This window comes from Pyrus communis, chromosome 6, assembly GCF_963583255.1.
Source record: "Pyrus communis chromosome 6, drPyrComm1.1, whole genome shotgun sequence".
Taxonomy (NCBI): domain Eukaryota; kingdom Viridiplantae; phylum Streptophyta; class Magnoliopsida; order Rosales; family Rosaceae; genus Pyrus; species Pyrus communis.
Genome location: NC_084808.1, coordinates 14,634,936 through 14,648,637, shown reverse-complemented (window position 1 = coordinate 14,648,637; position 13,702 = coordinate 14,634,936). Strand labels below are relative to the sequence as shown.

General features: G+C 36.5%; 2 protein-coding genes across 2 annotated transcripts; one reads left to right on the top strand and one right to left on the bottom strand.

Moving 5' to 3' along the window:
• The first annotated feature begins 221 nt into the window (after positions 1-221).
• On the top strand, positions 222-6,921 carry LOC137736751 (pre-mRNA-processing factor 19-like). Its single transcript, XM_068476007.1, has 18 exons — positions 222-334; positions 455-540; positions 780-851; positions 1,083-1,145; positions 1,765-1,851; positions 2,047-2,188; positions 2,274-2,392; positions 2,590-2,706; positions 3,143-3,238; positions 3,326-3,385; positions 3,870-3,944; positions 4,408-4,512; positions 4,908-5,024; positions 5,105-5,182; positions 5,264-5,357; positions 5,757-5,808; positions 6,346-6,416; positions 6,510-6,921. The coding sequence occupies exons 1-18, from the start codon at positions 322-324 to the stop codon at positions 6,623-6,625; spliced, it is 1,563 nt and encodes a 520-aa protein (XP_068332108.1). The 5' UTR covers positions 222-321; the 3' UTR covers positions 6,626-6,921.
• LOC137736752 (uncharacterized) lies at positions 6,760-10,103 on the bottom strand. The gene is made up of 8 exons (XM_068476008.1): positions 9,639-10,103; positions 8,714-9,114; positions 8,545-8,617; positions 8,368-8,448; positions 8,138-8,201; positions 7,629-7,716; positions 7,440-7,524; positions 6,760-7,335 (listed from the first exon to the last, which is right to left on the bottom strand). Exons 1-8 carry the CDS (start codon positions 10,026-10,028, stop codon positions 7,297-7,299), a joined length of 1,221 nt encoding a protein of 406 aa, XP_068332109.1. The 5' UTR covers positions 10,029-10,103; the 3' UTR covers positions 6,760-7,296.
• Positions 10,104-13,702: the final 3,599 nt, after the last annotated feature.

Sequence of the window (13,702 nt, the reverse complement as noted above, 5' to 3'; positions counted from 1 at the left end):
AACGGGAATCTATCTCCCTCAACGACGATTATTCTCTTGTAAGATTGTAAAGATTTTGTGTTGGTTGAACTTATGAGATCAATATCCAAAATGAGTTGGGCTCATGTCCATCTACTCTCAGGGCCAAATTATTGAAAGCCCAGCTAATGTGGGCCTCATTGTGGATCGTATCCCGAAATCATAAAATCTAACCCATCGACCTCATTTCGTTTCTTTCAGACTCTCACTCTTCGTCTTGCTCAGTGAGGCAGCGGTTCCTCTTCGCTTGGCCGAGTCAGTAGCAGCTCCACGCTCCGACGAAAACCCTAGCTCTCTGCCACAATGAACTGCGCACGTAAGCCTCTCTCTCTCTCTCTCTCTCTCTAACTTTCTCTGTCTAGCACATTCGTTATTTTACGATGTCGTTTTAACTGATGTCCCCCTTTCTTCCATCTCTTCTTCTTTGTCCGTACAGTATCCGGCGAGGTGCCGGAGGAGCCTGTGGTCTCCAAGAAGTCTGGGTTGCTCTTCGAGAAGCGTTTAATCGAGCGACATATCTCGGTGCGTTCCTTTCGCTCGCTCTGTTCATTCTAGGGTTTTCTTTGGGTTTTAGCAACATTTACTGTTTGGTTGCTGAGAAAATTCTGGAAAATAAGAGATTAATAGCATGTGGAAATTTCGTAGTGCATTTTGTTTGTGCCATTTATTGGTGCTGTCATATTTGATGTCTTAGTTTTGTTGGATAAGTTGCAATTTGAATGATATGACTAAGTAGTTTACTTGTTGAATTATCCCACTAGGAATATGGAAAATGCCCGGTAACCAGCGAACCACTTACCGCTGATGATATCATTCCAGTTCAAACGGGGAAGGTACTCAATTTCAATATATTTACTTATTTTATTTCATTTTTGGTACAATTTTTGGTATATCTGTCTATATATTTATGTAAGCGTATTTATGTGTGCACGCGGGTAACTGGAAAATTACCTCTGAATCATGGGTCCCAATGGGATGTCCTAGAGTCTTTATCAGATAAGCTAGTTGGCTTCTGTAATTATTATAGCTTCTTATGTTGATTTGTTGTATATGTTCCTATGCAGATAGTGAGGCCCAGACCTGCACAAGCTGCTAGTATTCCTGGAATGCTCGGAATGTTCCAGCTTGTATGTCTTCTGATTATACTATTATTAACTTTGGCTTTCAATGTTGTTGTATACTCTGTGTTTTTAACCAGTGTTTTATGCCATACTACAATTGTCTAATTCAGTGTGCAACTTTGAGTGCCATTAATATCTCATGGTCTATGAATTGTCCAAGGAGAAACCATCTTTATTATACATGTGTGCGATAGAGAGATCTGACTATAGTCAACCAAGAGCATCCGATGTTAAATGGGACATCCGTTAGCAATCCCAGCATTTGTTTTCAGATCTTGATGAGTCCAGTATCATCACCCAGTCTTGATGAGTCCATTAGCATCACCCAGTCAATGGACTCCTACCACGTTACCAACATACCATGGCTGTTGTTCATTCTGTTCATGGTAGCAGTTCAGGCACTATTTCTAGTTGAATCTTCCTTGAGAATAAGAACTTCTTTTGGATAGCGCGTAATTTCTTTAGATTGATCTACCATTTTATTTTATTAACTATGAGAATCTTTGCTTACTGTTCGTATGTGGTTTAACTTTTTTGTTTTATCTCGAAGAAAGTTGTTTAATTGTTGGAAATATATTTTTTATGTAGTGTTAACAAAGTGATTTTTTTCCTTGCTTACCTTTAGGAATGGGATAGTTTGATGCTAGCCAACTTTGCAATGGAGAAACAACTACATACAGCAAGGCAAGAGTTGAGTCATGCTTTGTATCAGGTAATGCAACTAGGATATCTTTCTTCTAACTGCATATTGTTCTTAGTCGAGTTCGTTTTTTGGTTTCATTCATTTCAAAACTACATATATAGCTTACATGTGTTTTGCATTTTGTTACTCATTTTCTTAATTTTAGTGTATTGAAATGGAATGACTTGGTTGAATGACCTAATTTGGTAATCTGTATTTTGGCAGCATGATGCTGCTTGCCGTGTTATTGCAAGACTCAAAAAAGAAAGGGACGAAGCAAGGTCATTACTTGCCCAGGCTGAGAGACAAATTCCTGCACAATCAGCAGTTACGGCAAATGCTGCTGTCCATGGCAATGGAACACCAGGTTCTTTCTCTATATGCTTCTCAGATAATATGACATATTTTCATAAATTTCTGTTAACTAATTTGAGCTCTATTTTTTATTTTAGTTGCTGATGACCAGCAAGGACCTGGTGCGAGCAATATACGACCTGGAATATCTGCCAGTATCCTAGAGAAGATGACTGAATGTAATGTAACTCTTTCACAGCAGCGGAAGATGCGGCAGGTACTGTTTATGCTCTGTTGCATTTCTCTGATTTGTCTGATGTCATATGCCAAAGTTTTAACAGTTTACTGTCCATTTGTAGTTTATATGGTCTTTTGTTGAGAAAAGCTGCTTGTGAAGTTCGGCTGTTCTCACAAAGTTTATTTGTTAAGTTCTGATAGTTATGGCTTTTATCTTTATATGGTTTTTGTGCTCAGATATCCCCAACTTTGGCTCCAGTTGATGCATTGGAGAGGTATACTCAGATATCTAGTCATCCTCTTCATAGAACAAGCAAACCAGGAATTTTATCGATTGACATTCAGTCTAACAAGGTATGAGATTGTGTTTACCTTTATTATTATATGGTTTTGATTAAGCATCACTTCGATATGGGTATTAGACTCAAGTAAAAGACTCAAGTTCATAATGGTTGCTGCATGCTTTTGCTCTTCAACACCGCCTTCATACAATTTGAAGTGCATTTGTGGTGCTTTAATCTTTCCATAAATATTTAGGTTTAGGGATGGTCCTAAACAAAATGTGCTGAAATGAAGAAATGAATGTAGAAGGAACAAATCTAGATATTTTGCATGCTTTTCCTACCTTGATCTACTCTTTACTCTGATTTTCACTTCATGCTGTATATGGGATTATGGACTCAAGGACAAAGTCATAAATCCTTGTGTGTCTGTTCTGTATACTTTATGTCATACAACTCAGTTATGTTTCCATTTTGCTGATCAAATATATTTGTCTTTCTTCTTGCAGAACCTTATTGCAACTGGAGGGGTTGATACAAATGCTGTAATCTTTGATCAAACATCAGGGCAAATCATATCTACTCTTAGTGGTCATTCGAAGAAGGTTTCAACTATTAATTCTGTAGCAAACAATTACTTGATTTCTTTCCATGAATGCATATGGAAGTTTATGTATGTTTTTCTTTGGTAGGTTACAAGTGTGAAATTTGTAGGTCAGGATGATCTGTTCATAAGTGGGTCAGCAGACAAGGTAAGCCGCAATAAATTTGTTTTCTTGTTTCTTTGTCATGGATATCTTTAATACCTCTCTTGATCTATTTATTTTTTTATTACTATTTTATATTTTCTATTTACTGGACTTATCAATAGCTCATGTCATTCGGTGTCAATTTTTACCTTAGCGACTGCTCAACTCTACCTACCTCACAATTGCAAGTTTATCCTTGGGACTTCTTATGTACATCTATGTGGACCAACACAGATTTAAATTGACATTCTAAATTTACTTGTGCTTTACGTGTTGTAACTGGGGTGGTGATCAGCCTCTCCTGACCCAAACACAAAGGGAAGGAGTTCAGGAAAAAATATAGGATAAATTGGAGTCAACTAGGGAACTTTACATGCATGCAATTTAGATGTTATTGAATTGGTTGTAAGGGTGTAACTTATCGGATATGCAACCTAGTGTACTCTATCTTTTGATGTTATCTCATCATTTCTCTTTAATGTTGCAGACAGTTCGCATATGGCAAGGCACTGATGATGGGAACTATAACTGTAGGCACATTTTGAAGGACCATACTGCTGAGGTAAATGGTTTGGACCTAAGTTCACCAAAATTTATTCTATATTAAAGCCCTTTTCGGTGGACAAAATATGTAATGGGGAGCAAATCCTAAAAAGGACCACAGTGAATCGTCCTTTTTATTTATCCTGTAGACACACTTATCTATTGGACTTAATCTGTTTTAGCAATGTGACAATACTTACTGTACTTCAATCACAAATTCTACTATTTGCGTCCAATTCTGTGGTGTTTCCTTGTATACAGGATTGGATACTCTGTAGTTGATGTTATAGAATGTATGGTAACCAAATTTAGTTAACAATGTTCATAATAAAACAAACTGCTATTTGGAGATTTCACTTTATTTTGAAATTTGTTCAGGGGTTACTGCTTAACAACTGAGATTTATTATGCATTATTTTCTTTGTTATTACTAGTTATCTGCTATCTATATGAATTTATGTAGCGTGTATCATAATTTTCAGGTGCAGGCTGTCACCGTACATGCCACAGGTGACTACTTTGTGACTGCTTCTCTTGATAGTACGTGGTGCTTTTACGATATTGCCTCTGGGTTGTGTCTAACACAGGTCTCTCTCTCTCTCTCTCTCTCTCTAATATCAACTAATATTATTTTTAAAGTCATCTTCTTGTATGAGGCAGTACATTACAAATGCATAAACTTGAAACTCCTGTAAACTGTTTAAATAGATGCACCTGTATAGGTGCATGTGTGCTTCTATATTTTTTGAGTTATCTACAATAATGGAAAATGAGGTGTAAAAATCTTCTTCATTTAAAAGATACTGCCAACTTTGGTTTTGGAGGAAGGAGGGAAGAGGGTTGTGGGTTGTGGCATTTAAAAATGATTTTTTTAAATTCTTTTGGAGAGAGTTGCAGGGGTTTAAAACAGCTATTTTAACTTATATTTACCTATACGTTACATGATGATATTGGTATAATGGAAGTTTCTTTGGCTTTTAAGGTTGAGGACGCTTCTGCTTCGGAAGGCTATACATCTGTGGCATTTCATCCTGATGGTCTCATTCTTGGAACAGGCACCTCAGAGGCGCTTGTGAAAATTTGGGATGTAAAGGGTCAGGTATGTGGGGTTTATTTTCGTTCCATCCTCTTCTTTTCAGTTCTCCTGATCTTACATTCATTACTTGTGCTAATTGACAGTCAAATGTTGCAACATTTGAGGGACATGTTGGCGCAATAACTGCAATCTCCTTCTCTGAGAATGGTTACTTTCTTGCGGTAGGTTTCTACTAAGAAAAACATGAAGTGGATAGAGAATTAGATAATACCGTGTTCTTATTTTACATTTGAATTTAACAGACCGCAGCTAGTGACGGCATTAAGTTGTGGGATCTACGCAAATTGAGGAACTTCAAGAAATTTACTCCATACGGTGCTGAACCAACAAACTGTGGTACGTATACCTCCAAGCATTTTCATTGTTTCTTTCTAGGGAAAAAAAAACTGACAAGCATTTCATTGACCATACCGGTACTTTGCAGAGTCAGCAAATGACTGAAAATATTACTTAACTACTTGCAGGTTCTTAGTTTAGATGGCGGATTCTTGGTTCACATCTTATATGTATTTCTAATTCTTGGTAGATGAGAGATGTTTTCGAGTCATATTTCCATCCAGTTTACCTTTTATTTTATTTTTCCAGCGTACTCTTTTCCATTGTTATGTAATCTCTATCTCTTATTAGTAATAATAAATTGGCAAAGGTTTCCTACTTCAATGAATTTTAATATCGCAGAAGTTTTTCAAAGTAGAATGGAGTACAATGAAAAGCTCTTTTTGTGATCCCTTGCAGTTGAATTTGACTACAGTGGAAATTACCTTGCTGCTGCAGGATCTGATATAAGGTCAGTATTTAAATTTTAAACCTTGTTTAATTGGACACCCAAAAGAAAAAAAAAAAAAAAAAATTATATTAGCAAAATACTGTATTTTCATTTTTCAAATCTGCTATACGAGTATGCATTTTCATTTTATGTTAATAATGTCAAGAAGCTGAACATATTTGTGGAGGCTGTATATAAGTTGTGATCGTCTAAAGACAATCATGGCATATCCATAGTTGTAGTATGGATAATACCGTACAATGTAGTATTCCAAGGACAATTATGGAACACTCAAGGTGGCCCGATAATGAAATGAAATCATTTGCTTAGATTTACTAGACCTTGGTGTGGTGGTCTGAGCAAAACTGAAATCCGCCATAACAGTAGTCAAGTGCTGAAGTTGTCCCTAAGTATCCACATTTGGCTATGAATGAATGTGTGAGGAATGACATTAAATATTTGTCAGCCCTACAAAAACTTTTGACAAAATATTCATTTCCGCCTGTAATGCTTTCCATAAACTTTTGAGCACTAATTACCGACCTTGTGCATTTGCAGAATCATCCAAACTGGTAGCGTCAAAAGTGAATGGAACACTGTAAAGACCTTCCCTGATATGTCTGGCACAGGTTAGAATATCTCTCTTCACATGCCTGTAAATTTGGTTGTAGACCTTGTGGCCTTAACTTGGGATGCTCATTATTTTCTTGTTTGGTTTTAAGGTAAAACAACAAGTGTGAAGTTTGGACCGGATGCAAATTATATTGCGGTAGGATCGATGGACCGAAACCTTCGCATTTTTGGCCTGCCTGGCGACGATAGTGCAATGGAGTCCTGAAGCAGTGATAATACGACGTTTATTAGAATGCATCTTGTTGGCCATTGAGTAGGGATTTGTAGCAAGTTTGTACCTTTGGGAATACTTAACTGTAGTAGTGTTGTATGTTTTTTTCGGGTGCAGTATCAGCTCTGAGGGTTAAAAACACATTCACGGAAAATAGGGGAGAAAAGGAAAAAAGAAGCGAGATCGAAAATAGAGGAATGCTGAAGAGATTTTTGATTATGTTATGTAGGCATTTTGTGTTGGTGCTTTTAATTACTGACGACTGAAGTCCTATTACAACTTTCGAACCTCATTTGTTCCTTACCCCCTTATTTTCGATGGCAGCTCTAACGGTGTTGTTACCTAAACGGACCATTGCTTTCACATTACCACAAGTAAAATAGTCACAAGATCAATTCTATTAATGTTCCTGGTGTTGGTCTATTTCACTACTAGAACAATCACCCTGTAAGTATGCATACAATACAGCTACATAATTGAAGGAAAATAACCCCATAACATAAACTAGTGCTAAAGAATCTAATTGCTTTCCAAACGAATTGTTCATCCCCCGTTGATTAAAGCTCTCCTGTGTTCAGTGGTGGAGCAAACTATAACAAGAACAAAGAATGCGACCACCAACCGATACAAAAGATACAAATGCATAACCTTGTCTTTGCCTTGTATCATGTAAGGTACCGCGACGCATGTGTAAAACCCCAAAGCTGGATATACGAACAGAATATACGTAAGTATGCGGTCAAGCGTGAGGAAAATACGCAAGTTCACAGTCAAGATAAAAGATGAAGAGGTTGCCCAAATAGATTACCTCAACATTCTTCAACTCAAATTCTGCATCATGAGCCAAGCATAAGTTCCCAAATGTTTCACAAGGTCCGCTTGTTCCACTTAACCTTTTCCAAACAAAAGTTTACAATCATGAGAAAAGAATCTGCAAGTATTTCCCCATCGGACAGTGGGGGCGAATTCAAAGCATAGCATTGGAAGAGTAACTTACAAATCTCCATCCAGGCACAGAGCATAGTTACCACCTCCCCCAAGAGCAAGCATGTCATTCAAACACATGTAATAATACCGGTTGGCTCCTATATACACAACGGGTTCAACATTGGCTTTTTCGCTCTTATTGGACAAAAGGTAGACAAAATTTGGAATAGTCTATGATCTATCTATGGCTTTTCATGCATCAAAAAGGTTAAATGTTTAGTTACACATTGTTCGACTACCATTCAAATTTAAAGGTACCATTGTTATATGTTGTGAGAGAAGATGTCAAAGAGCCTATCCATATGAAGGACAAATTGACATGTTAACGCAGCAAGGTCTGAGGTATCATTTATCATCTCTATCTTAAGCTCTACGACCTACCCAGGTGTTTAGTGTTCTTGGCATGCCCATAACGAGTTATCTTGTCTCTATACCCAAATTATGTATCACCAATTATTCGACTGCCAGATCCTCCAAAAGGAAACATGCATCTGCAAATAAATAAGAGAAAATTCTTACCAGTCGGTCTAAATAGCCTTGGTTCTCCATATACCGTCGTGAAAACAAATGTTTGGTTTGTTCCCTATAACCAAAAGGCAGGCATAAGAAGGTGCTTCTATTGGACTGATAAAGAGAGAGAAGGTTCAGACATAAATAACCAGAATCAAGGGAAGAACTTCCGAATATTTGTATTCATCAATTAAAAAGCAAAAAGTAACATATGTTCATTAAGGTAAAAGCATGTTTACTTGATACTTTCTCTTTGCCGTAGGTTTCAAGGGGCCCTCTAGAAGTCCACCAAATACAGCACCTTGCCTATCTCCAACAATCTAGAAAGTGTACACACGGTCGGCATTATCCTCACATTACTACAAATGATTCAATTTATCAATTTTCGAATCTCATTGGCAGATTCATTAACATACCAGCAAACAAGGACCAGAAAGCTCAGCGCTTTTGCGGATAAGTGTGCGGAGTGATATACCATGTTTCGAAGTACTGCCCTTCATTCAAAAGAATTGATACTGAATTGAAATCCAAATGCAACAAAAGCAGAGTACTTCTAATGCAGGAAAAACTCCTCAAGAAGCTTACCTATACAGCAAAACCCATTGGCACCCTTTCACTATATTAGGAAGAGATGACAGCAAGAATTCATGCAGGTCTGAGGAGATAAAGACAGAGTCATCCATAAGAAGCGGTAGTTGCTTCTGTAGACTGTGCTGGTCCGCTGCTTCTTCAAATACCTCAGAACCACTGGTGCTCCCTCCAGAAGCACAGTCAACATTGTTTTCACGATTGTTTTCCTTTTCATTGTTCTCACCTGGTGGGGAACGACACTCTACATATCTATGCACGGATTCATCTTGGGATTCAAAGTCTCCATTACTAACAATTATTGATTGATGCTTGTTTGATCGGGATCCACCAAAAACTACCGATGGTAACGAAAAGTATGAAGACAAAGATTTACCTCCTTTAGAATATGGCCTGGCCTACACATTGAACGACCTAATGTGAAAAATCATGATACAAAACGAAAATAAATCAACTGGACTAAAACCGTAACGGAGCTAAACTTTTCGAACTCAGCAAGGGCACAAATTTAAAAATGGAGCTAAACTTTTGCCCTTAGAAACCGTAATTATATAACTTCAGGGTAAAAATAAAGATAAAAAGGTCATAAAACTCGGTTTTCCAAGTTTCCAGGAAGATTACCATCACATTAACTGCATGTTTTGGTAGTAAAATATGAATTGTTTCAATATAATTAGCATCTGGTCACTCATACAATCGTATGAGATCACAAGTCCTTCAACTAGACAAAATCCAAGCAAAACCAAATTACACAAAAAACCCAACTCCAAAATTACGTTATCTAAGAAACCCAGATCTCAAAATTCTTGAACAACAAGGACCACACCGACATTGCAAGCAAAACCCATAAAGCCCAATCATTCAATCCAACGAAACAGATAAACAAAAACGAAAAAGATAAAAACTTGGACCAGGAAATTACCTCAGGACGATGATTGTTGTCGTCGAGAGGGGAAGGAAGAGAAGAGGAGGAGGGTGCGGTGGGCGCATCGGCAAAGAGATGTGAGAGCTTCTCTGTAACTTTGTCTTTCAATGTGAACATTGTGTGATTGTTGCCGTGACGAAGGAGAGCTGCAAAGCGTATGAATCTCAGGTCCCTTGTTCTCTCATATGTATAATTTTCTTGGGTTTCGATTTTTATTATTTTGTGATGGGAGGAAGAAGATGGACGCGTGACGTCGGAGTCAAGGACAGCAATCAACGAGGAGAAGGAAAAGGTTACGTCCAGAGGTGGGGCAATGTGACTTGGATTATATGCCTTTCGGTCGATATTTCCTTCCTGCGACTCTCCTGCTATGTTTGGAATATTCATTGGATTTTTTTTTGCAATTGAATATTCATTGTTTGGTGGTTTGGCTATGGTAATTTTGTTCCGAGGGAGGGCAGGTTTTACAAGATCTATTGCTAATTGTGCATAGAATTTCTTGATTTCATAAGCCGACTAAAACATGAATATCACAATTATTCTATTTTTTTTATTCAAGAAGAAAACAACAGTGGAAACAATCCACCGATACCAAAAAAGGATCACCTTTCAGTGGCCTCTCTAAAAACGCGACATCTGTCCACTCAATTACTTACTTATTTAATTGGCTCCAAAATTATTGTTTGACTGAAACCTATGTGCACAAGAAGGGATGATTTCAAAGCTCCACCACTTGTACACCCTTATTTGGCCAATAAGTAAAAGATAGAAAAAATGGAGGTATAAAGATTGTAGTGGTAAAGGAAATTGGTAGTGAGATCATAAATAAAAAGATGTTGGGAAAGAACGCTAAAAATTATATGTTTATTGTCACTCTTAGTGAATAGGGTAATAAACACAAAGTAACTAGGAAAAGAGGTTATAAGAGCTACAAATGAAAGGCTAAAGACTTCATATTGCAAGTGACCCTTTACCACAGTGGTGGAAAGGAGTTGAGCTTTTGCATGATGGTGTGGGTTCGAACCCAGTTGGTGACTAATTCAACATCTAATCTAACAAAATCTATCATTTGACAATAAAAAAAGACTCCATCTTAATTTCCCACTAACCACAAATAATGATAAATAAGCTTACTTTCTCACTAACAACCAAATAATGTCAATTTTAATTAGAAATAAACCAACACATACTACTGAATATGACATAAATCGGCCTCTGCGGCTGTTTGATAGTCTTTTCGATCATCTTATGGCTAGAAACATAATTTAGACTTAAGATCCGTAGGATTCATATCTCAGGATTGAAACATCGGCAATCCCGTCCCTACGACATCAATTGCTTTTCGAGCATACTCTAACAATCTCTCGCTTCCACGATGGGTAATTGACGCGCATGACAATTCATAATATTACAAATCTCGTTCTAGATATATGCTTTAATCACTCATTTGAACAATGGTGTCCACTACGCTTATTTCGATTATCACCTCTAAGAATACTTATGCTCATACCTCACTTGGATATGAACTAGAAGTTGACAAAAATAACTCTATGGAACGTATAATTTCATATGGCCTCAATCATGTATTAACTTTATTTAATGGTTTGTACAAAACTCAATATCAAGTAAGCCCAATCAGACTAGCCCCAAAAAATATGACTTATCGAGCTTCGGATTTTACCCTTGAGTCTTGTCCGTTAGTTCGTTTTGCTTCAAATGGAGAGATGAAAGGTTTACAGATCTCTGATTCAGATCTTTTCGTTTCATCACAATTCCAACACATGCATCGACGACCCCAACAACCTTCAAAAATGCAATTCAAATCCTGATGCATGTGAACAATTGATAAAATCTCACTTCGGAAAGAAGTAATATGCAACCTGATTTTGTGTATACTGGAAATTGGGGTTTATAAGTTTGGGAAATGTTGATTAGTGGATGTAATTTTTTGTGGTTTTTGATAATTGCGGAGTTAATTAACCGTTTTAGATTGCGAATCTCAAAGTTTGGTGTCGTAATCTGATTACAAGTGTATGTTTTTATTTGTTTGTGGCAGCTTATTTATAATTATGCAGATATTTATGTTTTTTGTCCAAATGGAAGTGTAGATTTGCCGCATTTTGTGGTTCGGTTTATGAAGTGGCGGTTTTTGGATGCAGGCGGCTGTGGTTGCTTAGACGGCAGCGAAGAGCCTTGCTGACATGCAAGCTGCTGAGGACTCAGAATAATCTTCGAAGGACGAGGAAAGGGATATTGAAAAGGAAAAGCCAAGACGGCACTGAGAGCCAAGACGACACTATTTATAAAACTGGACCAAGAAAGAGACATAGTTATGAAATTGTACCATTTACAATATACTATTTATGAAACTGGACCAAAAACTAGACACTATTTAGCAAACATGACCAAAAACTAAGCACTATATATGAAAGTAGACAAAAAATTAGACACTATTTATGAAACAGGACCAAGAATGAGGCACTATTTCTAAAATTGTATCAATTACTATACACTGTTTATGAAACAAGATTCAATAATTAGGCATTATTTATGAAAGTGAACCAAGAAGTAGACACTATTTATGAATCTAGACCAATAAATAGTGTAATACCGTTCATTTTTATAAATAGTATAGTATCGTTCAGATTCATAAATAGTGTAGTACCTATCAGTTTCATAAATAGTATAGTACTGTTCAGTTTCATAAATAATGTAGTACCGTTAAGTTTTATAAACAATGTAATACTGTTCAGTTTCATAAATAATATGTGTGGACGTGCGAATCCCACATGTCAATTTATATATTTAAGTTGTTTTTTTTTTATTTTTTTGGATAGAAAATAAACATGGATACTTCACTATTTCTTAAACAAACTATTTATGAAATTGAACACGGATACTATACTATTTCTTATACTGAATACTGACTATTTTTGAAAACTAAACACGAGTACTATTACTATTTCTTAAACTGACTATTTATGAAACTAACATGGGTACTACACTATTTATTAAACTCACAATTTATGAAACTGACATATGTACTACACTATTTATTAAACTCACTATTTATGAAACTGACACGGGTACTACACTATTTATTAACCCGACTGACTATTTATGAAATTGACACGGGTATTACACTATTTATGAAACTGACACATGTACTACACTATTTATTAAACTGATTGACTATTTATGAAACTGACACATGTAACGCACATTATTTCTGAAATTGAAGCAAAATAACATACATAATAACCCATACTATTGCAAAACTATTCATGAAACTAAACCAAAATAACCCACGCTATTTTTGGAATTACAGCAAAATAACTCATACTTCTAAAACTGAACCAATATAACTCACAATATTTCTGGAACTATAACAAAATTACACACTATTTATAAAAATTAAACTAAAATAACTTACAGTATTTCTGAAATTGAATCAAAATAACTCATACTATTTATGAAACTACAACAAAATTACACACTATTTTTGAAAACCAAACCAAAATAACCCACACTATTTCTGGAAGGGAACAAAACAACCACTATTTATGAAACTACAATAATATAACCCACATTATTTTGAACATAACCAAAATAACCCACATTATTAGACTATTAGTCAATTAGGCAACCAGAAGTTGGATTACCAAATTAGTTAATCCTAACCCACCACCCTCTCGACAAGTCATCTTAGTCATGTGTGCTATGCTGATGCTATATATATAAACATCAAACAAGTAACAAGCACGTTCAAGGAAACTTGGAAAAATGGCTCACAAGAACCATAACAATGCACTAGTACTACTAGTGTTTGCCAGCATTGTGGCGCAGGAAGGAATGTTAATGGTGGGTGCTGCTCAACGAGATCTTTTATTACGGTGTGTGTGTGTGTGTAGAACAACATCCAAACCAGGCTTTTCATAGTACAACATCCTCATGTGGATTTTCTTCCTTGGAACAAGTTGCTTCTTCTCCGCCCTCATCGATGCATTCTGACTGGAATTGAGACAAGCCGTTTCTCATCTTCTTCGTCGCACCATCAACCA